This window comes from Carex rostrata, chromosome 22 (assembly GCF_964058835.1).
Source record: "Carex rostrata chromosome 22, lpCarRost1.2, whole genome shotgun sequence".
Lineage (NCBI taxonomy): Eukaryota > Viridiplantae > Streptophyta > Magnoliopsida > Poales > Cyperaceae > Carex > Carex rostrata.
In genome coordinates this window covers 8470901-8493211 of record NC_135939.1, presented here as the reverse complement: position 1 = coordinate 8493211, position 22311 = coordinate 8470901, and the positions used below count along the sequence as shown (strand labels likewise).

The following is a 22311-nucleotide window of genomic DNA, read 5'->3' as shown; positions in this document are numbered from 1 at the left end:
AAAATCTACCACCACTCTATCACCCGGGCAAATCAATTAGATCTTCAAACTATAAAGTTAATTATTTAATAAATTTCTACATTCAATAGGAGTTAATTTTACAATATTGTGTCATTTAACTCTATATTATATATAAAAAAAAAATTATACATAAAATACAAAAATTGGAGATCAATTGACCACATTCCCTTTTCTTTCCTCCTCCGGCCCCTGCTCCCTCAGTATATCTTGAACTTTAGTCTCATTTTTAATTTCGGTCATATCATCTTTCCTGACAATCGGGTAATCACTAAAGTCATAGTTTCTTTTTGCTGAGAATAATCTCTCATTTTGCACAAGTTATGTAATTTGATAGAGTTGACGTGATCAGAAAAGAAAGACCAAAATAGAGAGAACAATCTTTTCAAAAAAGGAAAATAGTGGGTGCTATAATTACCGTTTTTGTGTAATAATACCACACCAATTATTTACTCGTGTAATAATTAGCGTTTTACCATTAGAATTTAGAACTCCCAAATTTTTTTTTTTTGAGAAACAAGCAGAGGCTGCCAGTTTTATTGATAGAACTCCCAAATTTTAATGACAGTTTTGATCTGCACTATTCCGTTTCAAGTTAGAATAATTTGACTTTACATCAACACTAAATAAATAACATTATATATATATATATAGGTGAAAGCTAGTAAACAAACTAGGGTAAACGTACTTGAGATCAGATCGATGACACCAAATTTAATTTCCACAATGAAATTAGTATGATCTGAAAATTTATAGGTACATTAATTATATTGCCTGGGGTTTAATTGACCATCACTAATTTAATTTGTTCAGTTCTATCACATTCATCACATGATGGTGGGGAAATATATGGAATCAAAACTAGGAGATATGGCAAATAAATTCCAATATAAACCTGAACATGCATTACCTTACCTAGCTAGTTTTGAAAAGGCGCTTCACCTACATATAAATATAATTAATTAATTGGAACTTGTTTTTTAAATTAACTCTTTAATTAGAATCCTCCAATTCGCATCTTGTGGAGGCCCATTTCGGCATTCTACGGGCCGAATTATAAATTTTGCTCTCGAATGGTACGCTAGCTGACGCACGGCACGTGGCACCACAGTACCAATTACCAAAGGAAAGGAAGTGTGCAAGTGCAATGCATAGAGAAGGAAATTCCAACTTTTTCCCGAACAGATGATTAGAATTAATTAATTGGGTAAAGAATTAAGTACAGGACGCGTGGCGTATCATCATAATCACTAATTAATTTAATTTAACGATTAACACTTAACTGGACGCGTGGCGTAATGGCGTAATGGCGTATCATCATAATCACTAATTAATTTTAATTATTTATATATATATATATATACCTGGAGCTGGAGCTGGAGAGACACGGAAGGTCAGGTCAAATATCCAAATCCGAATTCAGACATGTAATATCCGACCCGTTTGCACCCCTACCTAGAACTCACTTCTTTTGTTAACTATGGTTCTTAATTAAGCTGGAGAGAGAGAGAGAGAGAGCGAGAGAGTAAAGGTCCATTAAAAAAGGAGAAGAATGAATCGATTAATTAATTTATTGCCAACTTTTGTTTTATTTCAACTTCAGTATTTTGTGAAAAACTTCTTTGACATGACAAAATGACTTAGAGTGTGATGTGCTCACTAAGAGAGGTTGGTAAGCACACCTCCGAATAAGGAGAAAAAAAAAGAATTTGTTCAGTTATTATGTTCATTTCTATTTGGTTTATGAAATCATTTTGTTCTATTTTTTATTATGTTTTGCTTATTTTGGTTTGAAGATTTTATATTGTGGAATTTGATTATTCCTTTGACACTTTTTTTTTCCATATTGATGGTATAATATAAAACAAATCCTTACTCATTCACTATATATTTTTGAGAAAAAAAAACATATAATGAATAAAATATCTTTCATAATGGAGGACTCAAATAAGATGGAACAAGATAAATTCAAATAATGAATAAAATTTTCTTTTTCCAAAAATAAGGAGGAAAAAAGAATTCATTCAGCTATTATGTTTGTTTCTATTCGGTTTATGGAATCATTTTGTTCTATTTTTTATTATGTTTTGCTCATTTTTGTTTGAAGATTTTATATTGTGGAATTTGATTCTAGACTATCGGATTGACTTTGAATTACAAATTCAAACCGTTGAAATCCATGTACTTCGTGTGTGATGCATATACATTCAAAAATATAAAGTTTCGAATTCATTTAGCACAAGCGGTCAAAACAATAAATATTTTATAAGTTATTTTTTAAATTGTTTTATGTATTCTTTTTTTATTATTTTTTTTGACAAAATAATAAATATATAAAATATTATGATCCTTCTACTTTTGGAAAAAAAAACACTCTCACATAACTCTGACAAAGATATTAAATAACTTAAAATTTTTATTTTTTTCCAAAAATAGGAGGATCACAATATTTTATGTATTTACCTAGCAGTGACTTTTGAACCTGAATCAATAACTCAGATTCAAAACATTTTTATTTTATTTCCAATCACACAAAAACAAATATTTTAATTTTTCTTACAGCCGTAAAAAATCTGGCCTGAAAATTATTGATCTGGATTATTTGTTACAGTCATTCTAATAAATCAAATTATGTAACATTCTATCTATTTTCGAAGAAATATAAAAAATATTTCAATACAAAAAATAGATAAATCATAATTTTTTTCTAAATAAAAAAAAAATGAATTCCCAACCGGTCATTTAATGGCTGATTCTCATTTTAATTCTCAACGGGTCATTAAATGACCGGTTAATTTGAACATTTTTAACATTGTCCAGATAACGTAAGTATACTTATTATTTTATAATGAAAAAAGAAAAAAAAAAGAAGGAAAGGAAGAAATTCACCTTCTCAAATATTATGTATATATAAATATATATTTTTTTAAAAACCTGACAGTGGCTGAAATATTATATTTTAGAGTATACAAATTCATCACTTTTTTCTGGAAGCGATCTGGCATCCTTTATTTGGTAAATCTCAACCGTTCAATTACGTTCTGCACGGATCTCAAAGCACAAAGAATAATACTGGCCGCCCATGCGCTATCCCCGAATCGGTCACGCAAAAGCAAAAGTTTTGAGAAGAGATAATACCACTGAAGATCTCAACGGAGCTGATCGATGTTCAATCCGCCAAACTTTTGCAATGCAAATTTTATTATAATAAAATTTGCCTCCTCCTCCTCCTCCTCTCGATTAATGAATCACTTTTTTTCCAATTCGTTTCTATCAAGTGGCCATTGCTCCTCTATAATCTATTAGCTGTTCCTCCTCCTACTCACATCTCATTCGATCCTTCTTAGGTTAGGTACCTCCTCCTAATTTATATTTCACCAGAATTTTCTTAATATATATATATATCAGAAGAGTGTAAAGTTTAAGCTTTTATTTAATTATTTCTGCATATATACAGTCATCCACCAAGTCCAAAACCAACCATTTCCAATTTAAATGAGATAGAGCCTAACCCAATTTTCATCCGACTTGCTTTCTTTCTTTCATATTACTGGCAAATGTTCTTCTTACCCTTTTTACGCTCATTAATAATTCATTGTTATGGTTGTATATATATTTGATCCCCCTTCCCCATGGGCCATAATGGCATCATATTAAAACTAATTCAAACAAGCCATACATGTGCAACAATTAGCATCAAATTTATAACAACAAATATATGGAATATATCATGTATCGAATATTATTGTTCAATTTATTCTTTGAAGGTAGGTGCCAGTTTCTTCTGATTTTGTGTAGAGATGGAAGGCACAACCAGCACTGGTATGTACCCCCTGCATCGTTGTAAAATCCTACATCTGGTGAATTAATTCTCCTCTTTTTGCTCTTAACATACATGTATAGTATAGCATAGTTAACTCCACACCACACTAACACATATAGTGCACTAATTGAAATTGAAATTGAAATAAAAAAAAATGTCTAAGGTGAGGCATGCACAAGGGATCCACAATGTGGCAGGAGAGAAGGATTTCGGTTCATATCTGTCTAATGATTACTTGGATGCACATCTCACTGATCTCGGCTGGAGCCAGGTTTCTTTCTGTTTATGTATATCAATTTGGTTTGAGATTACGTACTTGGATGCGAATATCTGTCATTTGCACTACCTATAAATTTGAATGGTATTGGTCTAGGTGGATAATTTGAGAATGCATGTACAAAGAACTGGGCTTGTAAAAAAGATTGAGCTGGTCATCACTTCCCCTTTGCTAAGGTATTTGCACATTTAATTCATCTCTTCCATGTAGTATGTATGTGGTAATGTGGGTAAACATATATATATAATTAATGGGGGTAAATAATGACAGGACAATGCAAACTGCAATTGGGGTTTTTGGTGGAGAGGAATGTACTGATGGAATAAATGCACCACCTCTCATGATACAAAATGCATTTAATAGCGGTCGACCAGCTGTATCTTGCCTGGGTGCCCCTCCTTTTCTTGCTGTAGAATCCTGCAGAGAGCATATGGTATAGGCAACTCTTTTTTCTTTTTCTTTTTTTATCTTTTGATTTATTACTGTCCAAGATTTCATAGTAATTTTGACTAAGGCAGTTATTTTCTTTTCTTTTTTATATTGTAAAATAAAATTTTAGGGAGAGCACTCATTTGACAAGAGGAGAAGTGTAACCGAGTATCGCCCTGCTTTTCCTGCAATTGATTTCTCTTTGGCAAGTCCTCTTACTGCATTTCATTCATTTATGCTATGTGCTTAGCAAAACTTTGAGAATGACAGTGATAAAGGAGAAACTATCTTATTTTCTTAAAAATATTGTTACCACAGATTGAGAATGATGAAGATGTACTATGGATGCCTGGTGTAGAAGAGAAAATTGAAGTGGTCACTGCCAGAGCTGCAAAGTTTATTAACTGGTACAATTTATTTCTTCAGTTTTATTGCCTTTCAAGTTTCAATTATCTGTGAATTGATAAGTTTAGTAGATATATCAGGTGTTACTTTATAACGATGAGCAAGCACAATTACATGAAGCAAACTTTTATATTTCAATTGACTGTCATTGAATAGGTAGATAAAACCATGGAATTTGTCCCCCCTTTTTTGTTATTGTTTAATTAAGGTTGTGGACACGAGAAGAGAAAGAAATAGCAATAGTGAGCCATAGTGGGTTCTTATATTATATGATGAACAACTTTGGGCAGGACTGCCATCCTGTCATTCAACAGGAGATCTCCAAGATGTACGCTTGATTCTCTCTCTCTCTCTCTCTCTCACTCCCACACACGCGCGCGCGCGTACACACCAAAAAATAAGGGAACAAAAATTTCAACATAATGTATGGATTTCTGCAGCTTTGCCAACTGTGAGCTCCGGTCCATGGTCTTGGTCGACAGAAGGTAATTACCTCCCTCCTATCTCTGTCTTACACACACACACACACACAGAGACACAGCTTTCAGTACCACAGAAGAGATTTAAGTGTATATGCGCTGACCTTGGAAAATGTTATGACAGCATTTAGGAATGGGCATACTACCCTGCAAAGACTGTTGAAAAATAAAGGACTGGATTTCAGTCGTAGATCTTCAGTTAAAAGTATACTATATATATATATATAGTACGTTTGATTTGAAATTTTTATTGACAATATCATTACCTACCAACACATGAGTAAGTAATTTATGACGGTATCATTAATTTCCAATTGTGATTTTGATGTATGACTTTAGTAGATGACTTTGATATCATTGCCTTGCTCTCTTTTCTCTTTTCTCTTTTCCAATTGTAATTTCATGCGGGTTGTGATCGGACAGGGACAGTCGGCATATATATAAATAGAAAGATTGATTGGTTATTTGAAGCTCTTCGCATCAGGCCGTGGCCCATTGTTGGTTGTTGTTTGTTGTAGGCTGGAAATTAATTTTATGTTAGAAGGCCGGGCCGAGCCGGGCCGGGCCCTGTGGTTTTTACAGACATGAAAATAGATTGAAATTAAAATTATTCTTATATAAAAGTTAACTAACAATAACAATAACAATAGACTCTTCTTCCTTGATAAAACGCAAAGAGAATGGACCGAATCCGAATGAGCTGCATGTTGACGCTTGTTATCTTTTTAAGATTGGGGCAGGGAATATCAGAGAATATGCTCCCTCCCAATCCCTATTCCCTCCCAACCCAAGTCGGAAGTCGGAACGCAGCCTTTAATATTTTCAACAAAACAAAACAAAGTGGAGAGGAGAGGAGAGGAGAGGCCACCACCAGGACCAGGCCTGTCAAAAAAAAAATGTAAATTATTATAAAATAATAAAATAAAAATAAATAAAGGCAAAGCCCAGCGCCAACCAACCAAATGTGAGTGTGAACTGTGAAGTGTCCCCTTTCTTTCTTTCTTTCTTTAATATTATTATTATTCGTATAACGAGGAAAGCTGCACGATTTTTGATTCGTCTTACTCTTTTCTTTTGCGATGCAATTTATAGTTATTATTGGCACTCCGTCCTGTTCCTGTTCCTCTCCATTAATTCTTCATCCCTATTTTTCCTCCGTTTCGTTTCGATCAATTCGCCACCGCTCCTCCTCCTCCTCCTTCTCTATTCGCTGTTCCTCCTCCTCCTCCTCCTCCTCCTCCTCCTCCTCAGCAGGTAGGTTCATTCTATGATCATCTGAGCGGGTCGCCGCCTGAACTAACTAACACACAACTGCTTTCGTTGCTGTAATACATTAATTAATTTTTCATTTTCTGCTTTCCATCGCCTCTTTTGTTTCTGGTTCTCGAATCGAGTCTCTGCTGGATCAAAAGCTTGGGGCTTGGGCCAGGATGTGTTTTAATTTTCTGGTTAATTTCCATTGCCTGCTTAATTTGTCCCCCAACCAAACCCCATAATGGCATCATATTCCAGAACTAATTGAAACAAACTATACATATATATATATGCAGCAATTAGCATTAAGATTTATAATAACAAATTATTAAATAAATAGATCACTCAGCAGTTTCTTCTGATTTTGTGTAGAGATGGAAGGCACAACCAGCACTGGTATGTACCCCCTGCATCGTTGTAAAACCCTACATCTGGTAAGTTACTCTCATATTTTTATTGTGCTCATAACATACATGTATAGTATAGCACATATAGTGCAATCATTGAAATTGAACTGAAAAATGTCTAAGGTGAGGCATGCACAAGGGATCCACAATGTGGCGGGAGAGAAGGATTACAGTGCATATCTCTCTAATGATTACTTGGATGCGCATCTCACTCATCTCGGCTGGAGCCAGGTTTTTTTTTCTGTTTGCTTGGATGCACATATATGTCATTTGCAGTACTATATATAAATTTTGAATGGTATTGGTCTAGGTGGATAATTTGAGAATGCATGTACAAAGAACTGGGGTTGTCAAAAAGATTGAGCTGGTCATCACTTCCCCTATGCTAAGGTATTTGCACATTTCAAGTTCTTCATCTCTTCCATGTAGTATGTATGTGGGCAAACATATAAAATTAATGGGGGTAAACAATGACAGGACAATGCAAACTGCAGTTGGTGTTTTTGGTGGAGAGGGATTTACTGATGGAACAAATGAACCACCACTCATGATACAAAATGCATTTAATAGCGGTCGGCCTGCTGTATCTAGCCTAGGTGCCCCTCCTTTTCTTGCTGTTGAATCCTGTAGAGAGCATTTGGTATAGGCAACTCTTTTTCTTTTTCTTTTTTATTTCTTTATTTTAATCTTTTGATTCATTACTGTCCAATATTGCATAGTAAATTTGACTGATACAGTTATATCCTTGTCGTTTATATTGTACAATAAAATTTTAGGGAGAGCACCCATGTGACAAGAGGAGAAGTATAACTGAGTATCGCCCTGTTTTTCCTGCAATTGATTTCTCTTTGGCAAGTCGATCTTACTCCCTTTCATTCATTCGCTTTTACTATTTTATTTTAGTCTGCGATGGTACCATGCTATGTCATATGTGCTTAGCCAAAGAGAATGATAGTGATAAAGAAGAAATTATCTTATTTTTCTTAAATATTTTGTTACCACAGATTCAGAATGATGAAGATGTACTGTGGAAACCTGATGTGAGAGAGACAAATGAAGAAATCACTGTCAGAGGTGCAAAGTTTATTAACTGGTACGGTTTATTTCTTCAGTTTGATGTGTATTTGTTTAGTTATTAGCTTTGAATTTCAATTCTCTGCAAATTCATATTTTAGCACAGGTATATCATATATCAGATGTTACTTTGTGACTGTATGCGAACACAACTACATCAAGCAAAATTATATATATCAATTGACTGGCAGTGAATAGGTAGATAAAACCTTTGAATTTTTCCCCTTTTTTCGTTATTGTTCAAATTAAGGTTGTGGACGCGAGAAGAGAAAGAAATAGCAATAGTGAGCCATAGTGGGTTCTTGTATCAAATGCTTAGCAACTTTGGGAAAGACTGCCATCCTGTCATTCAAGAGGAGATCACCAAGCAGTACGTTTACTCTCTCTCTCTCTCTCTCTCACACACACACACCAAAAAAGAAGGTATAAAAATTTCAACATCTAATGTATGGATTTATGCAGATTTGCCAACTGTGAGCTCCGGTCCATGGTCTTGGTCGACAGAAGGTAACCTCCCTCTCTCTCTCTCTGTCTCTCTCTCACAGACACACACAGACAGCCAGCTTGCAGCATTAGAGATATTCAATTGTAGATACACTAATTGTGGGAAATGTTGTGACAGCATGATGGGAATGGCTGCCTCAGGTACAAACCACCCTGGAAAGACCCCGCCTGGACTTGACAAACCCAGTGATCAGTCTCAGTGATAGACTGACAAGATTTCAGTTTAATAGGCCCTGGTTGGAGATTTCATTCGCTGGTATAGAAATAAAGGACTATATTTCAGACCTCTTCAGTTAAAATATATCATAATACGTTTGGTTTTAATTGACAACTCCTTGTCTTCATTCATCAACGCATCAATAATTTATGAAAGTTTCATTTCCGATTGTTATTTTCATGTATTACTTCAGTAGATAACACCTTGGTTATGTACCTTTGATATCATTGTTTTATTCTCGTTTGTTGCACCTCTCTATCTATAAGAATAGCAATGTCTTTTCTCTTCTATCTATGATCAGTCCTTTATATGCATGTCAGCTTTTAAAAAAGCTTTTGACAGCACTTCACAACAGGGTGGTTCTTCAGCGGTTAAACGGGATAAAGCAGCTGTTAGGTCTTTGATACCAGAATTTTATAAGATCTATTTTTCTTTTTCTTTTTGTTTTTTTTTTTTTTTTTTGAAAGAAAGATGAAGGTCAAGACACTAAATTTCATACCTTTGTTATTACAACAAATGATATCTCTCATTCGGATTTCGAACCCATAATTTCTCACATGAAAATCATGTACCTTTGAACTAAACCAAATAATAGTGCTTATCTATTTTTCTAGTTAATCAATTATATACTTAATAATAAATGATCAACAATTATGACATAATATTTAATAAAAAAAAATTATAGCATAATATAATATAAATGTTAACAACACAATGCAGTGAACTAGCAATTAAGAAATACAGTAAGGTTTCTTATAAAATCAGACGTATGGACTATCAATTATGGTCCATTTCTATATATAATGATTTAGATTATACGGCGAATAATAACCATTAAAATGGATTTTACAGTACTTAACGTTTAATCACAAGTTGACGTGCAAGAGTTGTCATGACATATAAGCTCTTGTATTTTTATAGAGTATATTACTAGTATAACATTGGTGTCATGTGAACTTCAAAATCAATTGAATAGATTTCAAATGACTAATCCAAACTGTTCAAACCGATTTACTTTATGAGTGATGCGTTTACATACAATTTTTTTATATTTTCGAGTTATTTTAGTATTGAATCAAGCGGTAAAAATGTTGAAAAATGAATGTATTAAAATTAACTTAAAAACTCACATTTGACCGCTTGACTTGATACTAAATAAATTCGAAAAATTATAAATTTTATTGTAAACGCACAACTAATGAAGTAGATCGGTTGGGATTCACCGTCTGAAATTGATTCGATATGTTTTGGAATTGGTGTTATATAGATTGAAATGACACTGATGTTATATTAGCCAGACTCATTTTTATAAACAAATAGCAAAACCAATAAATTAAAAAAAATAAAAATAAAAATAACATTAGCAACCCTGAACTTATTGAAGTAATATAGTTGCAACTTTTGAATATATAAAAGGAGAGCGGCATAATGCAATTCAATCAAGAATTCCACATGTGGTCTTTCCTCTCTTTTCTTCTTGGAAGGTTTCATTGGGTAGCACTCGTATTTTACATAACTCTCACGAAGTCTGGAGCACATTGAAAAATACACCAGATGGCCTGTTACGAAATTTCATACAAAGTTCCTGCAGATGTAAAACATTTCAATACTCAACAAACCAACCTAAAAATTAGAACAATAAGCTGTCCCAAGGCCAAGGATTTATGTACAGCATGCTAGTAGGTATGGTACCAGTAAACTCTACAGACTTGCCAATGGTATTACCAACTGCCTATTAGTTTGTGGCGAGGGAATAAGAATTTACTAAAATTAAAGATGTTTACCTCAAGTGCAAAAGCAACCCTGAGCAAGCTAGCCTCACCCCAGGGCCGGCCTATCAGTTGGAGTCCTATTGGGAGTCCATCCTTATCATGCCCGATCTGCAAAAATATAATAGAAGGTTAGCAATAAAATTCAGTAGTTTATAAATCCAATCTACTGGTGAAGCAATATTATCTTGCAGTGTTATCAACTTACTGGAACAGATATAGCAGGGAGACCAAGAAGGTTTCCAGGTTGCACAAATCGCATCAGATAGCCTATGTGAATACAAAGTAAATTTTGCTCAGAATTATTAATAAATTAGTTAAGAAAATCATTGTAGAGCAGCACGTTCAAAAGGGAATCCTCCAATATCCCCATGTCATAAGCTCGAAAAATATAAATTAATAATAGAAAAATGCACCACTGAACTTTTCAATTTTATTAACACGGACATAATCTTTTGCCCTTCACTGAAGTATTTTTAATTGTAGAAAATTAGGGTAACTTGTTACTCCCATTTTCTCATGAAAATTCTATAGCGAGTTGTGATGTGTAACCAAAGGCCAATCAAACCTAATAATTTGGCATTTTCAATCCTTTCCAGGGACAACAGGTTAATTAATTGGCTGGTTCAAGCCAAAATTTGAATTTCTTGATCTTCTGGCAAGTTAGGTTTTAAAAAGGTGATGTAGCTCTCACCTGATACATCATAATCAGACTCCCCTACTTTCAGAGCACTTGGTGATATTTCTGGTGCGGTTATTCTGGAAGAACAAAAAGGAAAGTAAGACCGAGAAAAAACAATCTATCTGAACTTAATACTATGTCTAGACAAACCGAAGAAAGTGTACCCTGTGGTAGGAGTCACAATGATATCAACCTTCTTAAATGCTTCCATAAAATAATACATTATTCTCCTCCTGTAATTTCCATGGGGAAAACCACCATCAAGTATATAACATAAAAAAGTAACAAAAGAACGGGTAAAAGGGACCATGTGTTCATTCAGTCTATTTAAACCATATATCATGGTTCGGAGAGAGAGAGAGGGGGGGGAGGACCTTATACGCTGGCATGCAACATAGTCTGAAGCAGAGAAGGAACTGAAAAGTGCCAAACTTGTTCGTGTATCTAGTGTAAAATCAGATCGCCTCCTTTACAGTCAATAACCCAAAAAAAAGCAAATTCAAAAATATATCACAAGTTTTATCCAAAGACCTGGGTCTACTATTTAAGCTTCAGGGCAAAAATAAAAGTAAGAAATCATCACATTAACTTGTATCATTAGGCTTAACCCGACAATTGCAACATCACGGTACAAATTACAAAGTCATATCTCCTATAGTATAACTTCTGATGTGTCTGTATTTCATCACATTAACTTGTATCTTTTTTTTTTCTTTTTTAGATTTTTTCCTTTTTCAATAGTTTGTTTTATCCTAGGAGTAATTTCCATTAGAATAAACTTCCTTTTCTAGTTATATGGAATAGATTGCTGATGTGCAAATGGAATTTTGCACAGCAAAGATCAGAACTCTTACCCCTCCAAATAATAAGGATTGAGGGGGCAAAGTGATTCAGCCCCAATTGAAACAACATGTGCTGTCCGCATCTCCTCTAACTCTGGTAAAACTATCTCCTCTATCTAAAATAATAAAGAAGGAAAAAAGGACCACCTTGTTAGAGAAGACTATAATAATTGTAACTCCACATAATTTCATAAAAGACTAGGTATATTTACCTGACTACCAAAGGTACTACAAAGTAGCTGCAGGGTATCATCGCATTTAGTCGAGATCTCAGTATTTGATACATCATGGAACCACTGTAAATTAAAAAAGAAAATCAGATAAAGTGCATCTAAGTAGATAGAAAAATAAAATGAACTTATCTTAGAAATGGGCACCTCAGAGTATTTTCCGAGTTTCAAAGATTGCAGTGTGGTTAAATTATCAGAAGATGACAAGTTCGGCAAACAAAGAGGTGACTGAAAGTAACATAGAAAAGATTGTAAGTTCTGAAATTATAGTTATGATATCTTTAGAAACAAATAAGACAACTATTAATCAGAGGTGTGAAAGGAAAGAAATAAGGGAACTTCATCACGCTTTATTGCATTGTCTCCAGGAATACAGTATAGTTATATAAAAGTACGTCAATTAAAAAGGATTACTTACAGGTCTCAGACTGATTTTATCAGAAGGAGAGGAGCCTGCTATGGCTGAGTATCTAAACATTTACATGTAGACGGACATAGTGTTCATAAATAAAACAACAAGTATTTGTGACATGTGCAGAAATTAGGATAAAGAAGAAAAAGTAGATACATGAGCATAGCGTCCTCAACAGAGGCTGCGAGGGGAGAAACAACTTCAACTGTCCCGCCGTCACACAAAACACTGCCATTTCATAATAGCAAAGGGTTCTTTTGCAAATTAAACCGAATTTCATATTATAATTTAAAATAAAACCAATCTTTTCTTCTATTTGATGGAAATAAAATGCAAGTTTTTCAGATACTGCAAAATAAAACAAAGCTATAATACTAATGTTATTGTAAAGGTAAGTTCCGCTTAATGGGAACAGTTTGACCCTACTAAAGAGCCTCCATTTTACATAAATACAAATTAAGTGAAGAAAAATAAGCTAAGATGATTTATGTGTCAGTGTCGGTCCTTAAACAAACAGATCAGAAAGTTATTTTTGAGTTGAGAAAAGAAACTTTGGAGCAATAATGTCACTGTCTCATAGTATTATCTTTTGGTTTAACAGTTGTGGTAATTGCAAGTAAACACAAACAATATTGAGTCCTAGTTGAAGATATGGTACAAAGAGCCGGCCATATTGGCAAAAACCTATCAAATAGAGGAAAATGAAGAAGCAAAATAAAGCTAAATGTACCCAGTCATATCGGTGCGCCCATAAGTGGTCTTAAGGCCGACTATACCACAGAGGGATGATGGAATCCTGACTGAACCACCCCCATCAGTGCCAAGGGCAGCAGGACACAAGCCAGATGCAACAATTGAGGCGGGACCTGACGATGAACCCCCAGTATACCTGTCTAATGCATGTGGGTTTCTAGCTGTTCTGTATTCATTTGCAGTTTAAACAAATATAAGAAATCAAAACAGTGAGTACAGGTCAGAAGAAGTAAAGAGTACAGAAATTTTGAAGAGGTAAAAGCTGTCAAATTTTAATACCCGTAATTAGGATTGTTTCCAGTAACTCCGAGTCCCAACTCATGCATGTTGGCTTTCCCTATTAGTATCGCACCACATCGCCTCAATCGAGCCACACACACTGCATCCTTATCCACTGCTCGTACCTGATCAAACCATGAGGTACCACCTGCAATATCATTCCAAACATAAGTTTGACTGTATTTGCATGAAAATAACATATACGAAAGAAAGATGAGGCTTACTTCTGCTTGGAAAAGGATAGCAGTCAACATCATCCTTGATTGCTATGAAAATTCCATCCAGTATGGATATCGGTTTCCCTGTGCATAAGATGGTCTTAATCAGTAATGATTTTCCATTAAACCCTGTTACTGAATCTGGAAGCAAGTTATTTAGATGCACATGTCTAGGATTTTATAAGCAATTAATGTTATAAGAACCTTGAACAAATCTTGAAGTGGAAACCTCTGCTTGCTTTCTGACATCTTCAGGATTGAAGTATATCAACATTGGCATGGATGGTTTAGCAGTGTTCCACTCTTTTATTGCTGATATAAGTTGCTCGGCTACCTTCATAATTGAAAATATTTAGATTGCATGCCGTCATAAAAAGGACATATATACAGAAGAAGTTTTAACAATCACACCACCAACAAAGTTGACTTTTGCTTATGCTTGTAGAACAAGGTTGTACAAAACAGTTAGCAGAATTGTGGTAACTGCATGCATGCTCATCCAGCTGTTAATTATGGTCCTTGAAAGTATTATAAATAAAAAAAAAAATTATCAAGAAGATAACATACAACAGAAGGGGTGGTAAGATTAGATCGGTATGCATGTGCATAATCTCGTATCTTCCAGTAGAGAAATGGAGGGGTGTCTTTGTTATGATGAATGGAGGGGTCATAGTTAGGGAGACAATGTGTGGCGGTGTGAAGGCGATCAATTGGATCTCTCTCTTCATCCACAATGGCCACCTCATTTTCAGGTTCTGCCATTTTAATTATGAGTAATAAAATAAATAAAACAGAAAGTGTCTTTTTTTTTGGCAGAAACTGATGACATCAATTTAAAGTTATTCTGATGGTCAAGTATTAAGATATTCTGGTAGGTTAGGTTACCTTGGGGTGGAAACTCTGGACGGTACATTGGCCGTTCAGGGATGATCGTGTGACGGAGCAACTGCAAAAGTGAAAGAAAGAAAGCATAGCAATATAGCATAGATGAATGGAATGGAACTCTTTCTCCCCTCTCCCAAAAATTGGAAAGCAAAGAAAGAATTGTCAAGTTAATAACCTAACCTATATATATATATATATTATGAAGTTAATTATTAAGAAGATAAAAAAAGAAAAGAAAAAAGGAGATGAAATTAAGAGCGGACCTGAGTCATCTTATTTTGGTTCTTGAGGGTAGAGATGATGAGAGGACCCAAGACAGGCGACTCCATGAGCCACACAAAAAGCTTGAGCGAAAATCCAGTCAGGTGTGGCGCTGTTCGTTCATCGATCATTTATATATTTATATAGTTATTATTATTATTATATAGTCAAATTAAACTTGGAGAAAAAGAAAGAAAAAGGAGAGAAATTGAAATTGAAATTGGAGTGTAGAGTAGAGTAGAGTACAGTACAGGTGATATTCTGGGGCTGGTACTTAACGGAGGAGAGGTGAACCTCCTCCGCCGGTGGCATCAGCTTCTTCATCTTTCCCATTTCTTTTCTCGCTTGCTTCTTTCTCCAGTACTCTGTAGTCTGTACTCTACTCTCGGCGGAGTCTTAATTTGAAAGCTAAATGATTTGGGAGAAAAATGAAGGATGTAGGCTGTAGGCTGTAGGATGTAGGATGTAGGTAGGTGGTCAGTTAAGACTTATTTTCGTCTTATCCTCTCCTCTCCTCTCCTCTCCTCTCCTCTGCAATTGCAATTATTTATGGAAGGAGAGACCGATGGGACTTATTCGGAGCATTTCCATTGACGTCCAGGATTCATTCCATTCAATTACTCGCGACCTTTGTGAAGATATATTGGTAGTTCAAGTTGAGGGATCATTAACATTAACATTAACATTAACATTAATTGTGACTAATTCAAACTGCATGTGTTCAAGAATTTGTCTTACTGACTATTCTATTTCTATTCTATTATTACACGGTGTACGAATTAAAAGTAATTCCTGCTTCTCTCTGTCTCTGTTTAATAGGAAATAAATTTCATCAATCATTTAATGGTATGTGGGTGGCCACTGACAGTGACTTAAGGAAGGGTAAATGAAAGCCAAGTCAAAACTCAAAACAAAAAAGGGTAGGGACTCAGCGATGGTCGATGGAGACCTCTTCTCCTTCTCCTTCTCCTTCTCCTTCTCCTTCTCCTTCTCCTTCTCCTTTCTTACACCTTCTATTCTACCCAATCCAATTCAATTCAATTCAATTGATCCCTTAATTTCACATGGCCACCGTCTCCGTGCGTCGCGCTTCCATTCCCAATTCACACCAGCATCATCATCATAAATCAGTCTCTTCCCCTTCTTCTTCTTCTTCTCTCAGATCAAGAGCAAGGGCACTCACCGCACCTTCCATCCCATACCACCCACCTTTGCTTCTCCGCCTCTTGCTCTTCTTCTTTGCCTCTGGCTTCGTGCTCGGCCTCACGCTTTTCTCCTCCCCTTACAAACACCAACACCAACCCCAAGCCAATCCATCCCATCACTCATTCAATCATGTACCAGAGCCCAAGCTAATCATTGTCGTAACTCCTACCTACAACCGTGCAGCACAAGCCTACTTCCTCCACCGCTTGGCCCAGACCCTGCGTCTCGTGCCGCCACCTCTGCTATGGATCGTGGTCGAAATGGGTTCAAAAACCTCCACAGAGACCGCATCCATACTGAGACGGTCTGGAGTAATGTACAGGCACATCTCCTGTAAGCACACCTCAGGTCAGATTAAGGACAGAGGAGTGAATCAGAGGAACAAAGCATTGGATCTCATAGAGTATCATAGGATGGAAGGGATCGTCTACTTTGCTGATGATGATAATATCTATTCGCTCGAGTTGTTTGATCATTTGAGGGATATTAGGTATCATTTTATTTTTTCTACTCTTATTAATTCTGAAATATGTTTTCTACCAATTGCTCAAAAAGAATAAAATGGGTATACTCTGGGTATTATTTGGGAATCTTGTTTCTATTCATTTTGCTCAGGACCTGTATCAGTAAATTTGGGTATCTTGTTACTATTGATTTTGCTCAGGACAACTATTGATTTGCTCAGGACAACTATTGATTTTGAAAGAAATAGTACCAACTTTTGGATAAAGTGAGGTTTATGTTTTAGTCTAAATCATAATGAATAATTTTAGGGGTTTCGGTACATGGCCGGTTGCAATGCTGACACATGACAAGAGCAAGGCGATACTGGAAGGTCCAGTTTGCAAGGATGGTAAGATCTTAGGTTGGCACACAAATGAAAAAAGCAAGAGATTAAGGAGATTTCATGTGGACATGTCTGGTTTTGCATTTAATTCAACTATGTTGTGGGACCCTGACAAGCGGGTCCACCTTGCATGGAACACAATCCGGCAGCTGGATTCAGTGAAGGAGGGTTTTCAGGTACTGTAAAACACTTCATTGCCCTATTACTAATGCTATGTTTTGCTACAAGTTGAAATTCTTTTATGTTTTTTTTTTTTTTTTTTTTACTAAAGAACAAGTGGAAATTCTGCAGTCTTCATTTAGTGTAAAGTAAAATATCTCGTGTTTTGTGGAAAAAAAAATGGCAGGAAACAACATTTATACAGCAATTAGTTGAGGATGAAACACAGATGGAAGGGTTACCGTCAGATTGTGCAAAAATACTGAATTGGCATCTCCACTTAGACTACAGGGATGTGGTTTACCCTAAAGATTGGCATCTCGGCGACAACCTTCATCCCATTGTGCCTCTGGAGCTGTAACCCTAATCGCTTTTGGCTTTGTACGTAGCCATGATATACCTTGGAGTAGATTCACACGGCCAGAAGGTAGCTCCTTCAATCATAGTTGCTTTGTTTTGTTTTTTTTTTTTTTTTCATTCTTTCTCGCTCTCCTCTCTTTATGCTTTATCTTGTACTTGTTATCTGACTTTGTTGTCCATGTGTTATTACCTGCTTGTGAGAAGTGTCAAGGTGAGGCGCTGGTAAATCTGATGCAAGAAAGGAGGAGCCAAGATGCAAGACCGAGCCATGCTATGATTATGTCCATCAAAATATTCTTTGTCAAAAGCAAATAAATATATTCATTTGTTGTACAGGCTTGGTATAGGATTGTTCATTTATTCTTTTTTCTGTGCTTTGTTTCCCATTCTCTTTTCATATTGAAATTAATTTTCTTTCATTTTTTTTTCCGTCATTGTTTTAGAAGCAAATCTTTTTTATTGAAAACTGAACGTTAGCACATTGCAGAACCAATCTGTTTGTTGCTTGAACCTAAAAACTTGGTAGTGGCTACCAATGTTACATAGAACTCAGAACAAACAAATACACCATGCAGCTACTAACAACCCTACATCCAGATAATAAGTAAAATACAAGCCGCACAAGGCACAACACACTGCACAACTATTTGTATTGCGAAATGCCGTGTCTCTCTCCTTCCACAGTAGCCAACGAACAGCAGTGAATCTAGCACTCCATTCCCTGTATCTGTATGACATGCACCGTCATATGTCGCCTCCTTTGCTGATGCATCTGTCACATATTGGCATTCAAACAAAATATGGTCACCTGTTTCTAGTTGGCATCCTGAACACACCACATTTTGCGTATCAAGCTATTCTCCTTCATTTGAGTGCTAAATAGACGACGGTCTTCACTGTTGGGGTAATTGTGTTCTTCCAAGATCTTAATTGCGTTTGTCAATCCTGCCCAATTTATTTTGCTCCAATCAAGCTTGCTCTCGATTTTGATTGATTATGATATAAGCTTATACTGTAGGCAGGATGAATGGAACATGCATATTTTCATGCCTTCAAAATTAAAGTTCAAAGATGGATTACCTCCTTACAATTACATACCCACAGACATAATATTACTTGTCAAGTCCTTTTAAAGGTAGATAGATCCGGTTACCAATAATACATATAAACTATACAGCAGATTCCAGCTCTTCAATTAACCCCATGTGACCATGTCCAATCTACCCACAATTGCCGCATAACTTTTGCCTGATTCAAGCAAATTGAAAACTAACAATACTAATTAAAGACGGAAAAAAAGGAATTCCAAAAGTGCACTAGCAAATACAAGAATTTAACTACAATCTTATCTTTCAAGTACATAAAAAGTCAAAAGGGTTAAAATTTTAAAAAGACAACAGTGCTGAGGCCTCTTTCTAAAAGCTCAAACTACCTCTTTACTCTTGAAAATGCAAACATAATATAATGCAATGAACCTCGACAAAACTGGACAATGTTTCTCACAGAAGACACTAGTGATATATTGGGGAAAATTGATGTGGAGCCTTGATTTTCAGCTAAAGATCAAGCAGAAACTAATTAGGAGCGCATTGCCAGGCCTTGAGCAGAAGAAGGCTGTACAGCCTCTTCTGATATTTTGTTTGCTTGTATTGTGCTTATTGCACTCGCAATATTTCCCTGTAAACAATATAAAAATGTTATCTAATCTTTGATCAGTTGACATCTGTAATACCACGGTTTAAAAAAAAACAACTAAAAAGAAAATTAAAGAAGATGGTAAAGTAATTACCTTCCAAAGTGAGAGCTTGGAACGAAGGTTATTCCACTGAGGAAGCCCAAAAACTCTATCTGTGTGTCGGCTGCAAGATATACATCAATCAATCATTTTTTTACATTTTGAATTAGTAGCATATTCTTGTCGGTACAATTTGGACAAGTTTATGATGATTAGTGATGATACCTTACAATAACAGTCTGACTCATCTGATCCATCTTGCAGTCTAGCAACTTTAAAGTAATTGCTTTAACTATCCAATACTCCACCTCCTCGTCGCTAATCTATTTAGCATAACAAATGAATTGTTGCTTTCAGTATAAATTTAATCAATGGTCCTAATATTAAAATATTCCATATTGCAGAAACATCCAACATGTTCTAAGCTATTTGCAGCAAAACAATAGATTGATAAAACAAAGTCCATGATGATAAATTTGACTAAATCATCCTGACATTGTCATCTTGACTCGAAAAAATTGATCCTCAACCAGTACCACAATCAGAATCTTACATGTAAATCATCTTTGCTTGAATTCAAGTTAAATTGGTCTAGAAGATGCAGAGGTATATCAAGAGAAGGGCAAATTTTGTCAAATAATACCATATACATCACACTAATCGAAAGATAATATTGAGTAGAACTAGGGTGTTCCTATGTTCACCAAACCCTGTTGTGAACTCAACTCTAAAATTTATCGGATTGGCTTCAAACAATGAATCCAAACAGTTGAAATCCTTCTACCTTACGAGTGATGTCTACATGTGAAAATTTTAAACTTTAAAATTAATTTAATATAAAGTCAAGTGGTCAAATTTAGAAGGTTTATAAATTAATTTTAATGCATTCATTTTTTGAACGCCTTTTGATCACTTGACACCATACAAAATTATTTTTTTTGCATGAACACATCGCTCATAAGGTTGAAGGATTTCAACGGTTTGGATTTGTCGTTTGAAGCCAATCCGATAGATTTTAGTGTTGAGTTCACAAAAAAACATGATGAACTTAGGAACACCCTAGTTCTACTTGATAATATTTACAAGGTCCAAGCTATTTTTGGTGTATGTAGGAAGGATGAGTGTTATATGCAACTATCACAAGAAAACAGGGTACAAATTTGCAAGATTCTTCTATTAGCCTTCAGAAAAGAAAAAAAGCAATTATACACTCACCTGGAGCGAATCTCTGATAAGAGAGTAAGGAATTGGAGCAGGGCAGGCATGAGAAGCAAGGTCGATCAGAGTAATAAGCCTCATTTTGCTGACACATTCATCATGTACAAGACCATAGTTCTGTAGAACAGCAGAGTTGGCAGAGTGGAATTCCATGTAGGCATTCAACCTCTGCGTCAGGAATATCTTCAACAGTAGGTAGATCAACGCATGCTTCCCATCTTTCTCCAGCTGTGTCACTGCCGGCATCTCCAAGAAATCACACTGCCGCAAAAATCATAGTATGCTATCACATTACTATTTCTTAACTCTTTTTTATATAATTCCCTTGCAAGAAAGAAGGTAGAATATGATACCCGAAACAGGTCTGGAGTTTTAATAAACTCAATAATAGCACGCACAGCATCCTCTTTCACCTCATTGATAGCAACTGCATCTTCATCCGTACCCGAAAATGTTGCCAAGTACTTGCTCAAGAATGTGAATGATTCTTTCCCCATGCTACAACCAACCAACAATTAGTACAAAAAATACAAAAAAATATTAAAAATTACAAAAAGGAAGACAGGGAGAGAGAGAGAGAGAGAGAGAGAGAGAGGACCTCTTGTTGTCCTTGAGGATGTTAGAGATGGAATGAAAAAGAGCTCGCTGGTCAACCTTGCCAATATTCCATTCGCTCAAAAAAGCATCAATCTTCTTAAAAGAAGGAATGATACTTTCGGTCACTTTACTGGCCACCGCTAGTTCAAGAGTTTTGAGGTAGACAATGAACCGGCTGTATGGGTTCTCTAACATATTGTACAATGTGAACAGCCTGCAATAGCACTGCATAATCAATCATCATGCCATCAAAAACTGATAAGATAGAGAGTAACACAAGTGATCATACATCTTAAGGCGCAGCTGAGGCTTGTCTTCTGGGTGCTGAACAAGTTTAGAGGAAATAAGCTTGGCCATCTCAAGTGCCTCATCAGGGGTACCGGCCTTTGTGACCAAGTTGCATATCACCGTGATTATGCACTCAAAATCTACATTTCCATTTCAATTTTTATGGTCTTAGTACAAGGCTAACTTGAACGAAGCATGGATGCAACAAATTTTGTACCTTTATCTGAGACTCTGGATAGAATAAGGTCAGCAGAGGTGAGGATGAGAGACACCAGATCCAGGTACCTCTCCATGGCCAGAAAATCTTGTGCTTCCAAGCATAGCCGAGTCACTTGCGGTTCTGCTACCTATGTAATCCATACAACACCCACAATACATAGATTACCTAAAATATCTAAACAAAGCCACTAAAATTCTACAAATAACAACAAATCCAGTCCAGTATTATATTAGGAATATAGAATGAGAAGGAAAGGGAAACACCTCGGGGCCAGCGTCGGCCCAAGCAAGCTCGGAGGAGAAACGCACCACCGCCAGAACAGGATCCTCCTCGGACGTGGGTATCACCGTCGCCATCTCTTCTCTTCTCTTTCGTATCGAGGCGGAGGGGAGAGGGAGTGGAGAAAGAGAGAGAGAGGCTGTCCAAACCAAAAACCCTAACCAAAGAAGGATGAGTAATGGTG

The 22311-nt window shown here is 35.8% G+C and overlaps 5 protein-coding genes and 1 long non-coding RNA gene across 10 annotated transcripts; 3 read left to right on the top strand and 3 right to left on the bottom strand.

The window, feature by feature from the left end:
* Positions 1-3250: 3250 nt before the first annotated feature.
* Positions 3251-9194, top strand: LOC144574020 (phosphoglycerate mutase-like protein). 3 transcript variants are annotated; one of them, XM_078323838.1, is made up of 9 exons: positions 3251-3343; positions 3816-3878; positions 4005-4112; positions 4215-4294; positions 7570-7732; positions 7869-8185; positions 8417-8536; positions 8629-8673; positions 8789-9194. In XM_078323838.1, exons 2-9 carry the CDS (start codon positions 3819-3821, stop codon positions 8871-8873), a joined length of 978 nt encoding a protein of 325 aa, XP_078179964.1. In that variant the 5' UTR covers positions 3251-3343; positions 3816-3818; the 3' UTR covers positions 8874-9194. The 3 variants fall into 3 exon arrangements, with proteins under 3 accessions (XP_078179964.1, XP_078179963.1, XP_078179962.1); XM_078323837.1 differs by lacking the exons at positions 3816-3878; positions 4005-4112; positions 4215-4294 and adding exons at positions 7057-7119; positions 7216-7323; positions 7403-7482 and having other exon boundaries at positions 3263-3343; XM_078323836.1 differs by lacking the exons at positions 3251-3343; positions 3816-3878; positions 4005-4112; positions 4215-4294 and adding exons at positions 6496-6685; positions 7058-7119; positions 7216-7323; positions 7403-7482.
* Positions 4816-5745, top strand: LOC144574021 (phosphoglycerate mutase-like protein 1). The gene is made up of 4 exons (XM_078323840.1): positions 4816-4954; positions 5161-5280; positions 5393-5437; positions 5556-5745. The coding sequence occupies exons 1-4, from the start codon at positions 4893-4895 to the stop codon at positions 5560-5562; spliced, it is 234 nt and encodes a 77-aa protein (XP_078179966.1). The 5' UTR covers positions 4816-4892; the 3' UTR covers positions 5563-5745.
* Positions 7903-8233, bottom strand: LOC144574022 (uncharacterized). Its single transcript, XR_013518115.1, has 2 exons — positions 8092-8233; positions 7903-7938 (listed from the first exon to the last, which is right to left on the bottom strand). It is a non-coding gene; the product is annotated as an uncharacterized LOC144574022 (long non-coding RNA).
* A 1026-nt stretch (positions 9195-10220) lies between the features above and the next one.
* Positions 10221-15698, bottom strand: FAAH (fatty acid amide hydrolase). Of its 2 annotated transcripts, XM_078323834.1 has the most exons (19): positions 15470-15698; positions 15221-15330; positions 14958-15018; positions 14640-14827; positions 14277-14406; positions 14079-14156; positions 13855-14002; positions 13553-13741; positions 12979-13050; positions 12829-12880; positions 12558-12638; positions 12393-12476; positions 12193-12296; positions 11713-11805; positions 11503-11571; positions 11351-11415; positions 10865-10926; positions 10672-10767; positions 10221-10472 (listed from the first exon to the last, which is right to left on the bottom strand). In XM_078323834.1, the coding sequence occupies exons 1-19, from the start codon at positions 15549-15551 to the stop codon at positions 10407-10409; spliced, it is 1830 nt and encodes a 609-aa protein (XP_078179960.1). In that variant the 5' UTR covers positions 15552-15698; the 3' UTR covers positions 10221-10406. The 2 variants fall into 2 exon arrangements, with proteins under 2 accessions (XP_078179960.1, XP_078179961.1); XM_078323835.1 differs by lacking the exons at positions 14640-14827; positions 15221-15330; positions 15470-15698 and having other exon boundaries at positions 14958-14975.
* Positions 15699-16251: 553 nt separating this feature from the next.
* On the top strand, positions 16252-18209 carry LOC144574018 (putative beta-1,4-xylosyltransferase IRX9H). 2 transcript variants are annotated; one of them, XM_078323832.1, is made up of 4 exons: positions 16252-16914; positions 17198-17447; positions 17618-17857; positions 17995-18209. In XM_078323832.1, exons 1-3 carry the CDS (start codon positions 16283-16285, stop codon positions 17789-17791), a joined length of 1056 nt encoding a protein of 351 aa, XP_078179958.1. In that variant the 5' UTR covers positions 16252-16282; the 3' UTR covers positions 17792-17857; positions 17995-18209. The 2 variants fall into 2 exon arrangements, with proteins under 2 accessions (XP_078179958.1, XP_078179959.1); XM_078323833.1 differs by having other exon boundaries at positions 17618-17883.
* A 900-nt stretch (positions 18210-19109) lies between these two features.
* Positions 19110-22287, bottom strand: LOC144574017 (uncharacterized). The gene is made up of 9 exons (XM_078323831.1): positions 22112-22287; positions 21846-21975; positions 21630-21768; positions 21342-21554; positions 21097-21241; positions 20741-21004; positions 19751-19848; positions 19580-19649; positions 19110-19467 (listed from the first exon to the last, which is right to left on the bottom strand). The coding sequence occupies exons 1-9, from the start codon at positions 22202-22204 to the stop codon at positions 19369-19371; spliced, it is 1251 nt and encodes a 416-aa protein (XP_078179957.1). The 5' UTR covers positions 22205-22287; the 3' UTR covers positions 19110-19368.
* Positions 22288-22311: the final 24 nt, after the last annotated feature.

Bases quoted from the DNA above. Each gene is read 5' to 3' on its own strand.
- LOC144574021 (XM_078323840.1), top strand. From the start codon at position 4,893: ATGCCTGGTGTAGAAGAGAAAATTGAAGTGGTCACTGCCAGAGCTGCA. The intron at 4,955-5,160 runs GTACAATTTATT...TGTTTAATTAAG, and splicing joins GCTGCAAAGTTTATTAACTG to GTTGTGGACACGAGAAGAGA. The intron at 5,281-5,392 runs GTACGCTTGATT...GGATTTCTGCAG, and splicing joins CAACAGGAGATCTCCAAGAT to CTTTGCCAACTGTGAGCTCC.
- LOC144574018 (XM_078323832.1), top strand. From the start codon at position 16,283: ATGGCCACCGTCTCCGTGCGTCGCGCTTCCATTCCCAATTCACACCAG. The intron at 16,915-17,197 runs GTATCATTTTAT...GAATAATTTTAG, and splicing joins GATCATTTGAGGGATATTAG to GGGTTTCGGTACATGGCCGG. The intron at 17,448-17,617 runs GTACTGTAAAAC...AAAAAATGGCAG, and splicing joins CAGTGAAGGAGGGTTTTCAG to GAAACAACATTTATACAGCA.
- FAAH (XM_078323834.1), bottom strand. From the start codon at position 15,551: ATGGGAAAGATGAAGAAGCTGATGCCACCGGCGGAGGAGGTTCACCTC. The intron at 15,331-15,469 runs GTACTGTACTCT...ATGAACGAACAG, and splicing joins CCAGCCCCAGAATATCACCT to CGCCACACCTGACTGGATTT. The intron at 14,407-14,639 runs GTATGTTATCTT...TCAATTATGAAG, and splicing joins ATCTTACCACCCCTTCTGTT to GTAGCCGAGCAACTTATATC.
- LOC144574020 (XM_078323836.1), top strand. From the start codon at position 6,511: ATGCAATTTATAGTTATTATTGGCACTCCGTCCTGTTCCTGTTCCTCT. The intron at 8,186-8,416 runs GTACGGTTTATT...GTTCAAATTAAG, and splicing joins GGTGCAAAGTTTATTAACTG to GTTGTGGACGCGAGAAGAGA. The intron at 8,537-8,628 runs GTACGTTTACTC...GGATTTATGCAG, and splicing joins CAAGAGGAGATCACCAAGCA to ATTTGCCAACTGTGAGCTCC.
- LOC144574017 (XM_078323831.1), bottom strand. From the start codon at position 22,204: ATGGCGACGGTGATACCCACGTCCGAGGAGGATCCTGTTCTGGCGGTG. The intron at 21,242-21,341 runs GTCCTCTCTCTC...GGTTGGTTGTAG, and splicing joins ATCCTCAAGGACAACAAGAG to CATGGGGAAAGAATCATTCA. The intron at 19,468-19,579 runs GTAATTACTTTA...TATTGTTTACAG, and splicing joins CCAAGCTCTCACTTTGGAAG to GGAAATATTGCGAGTGCAAT.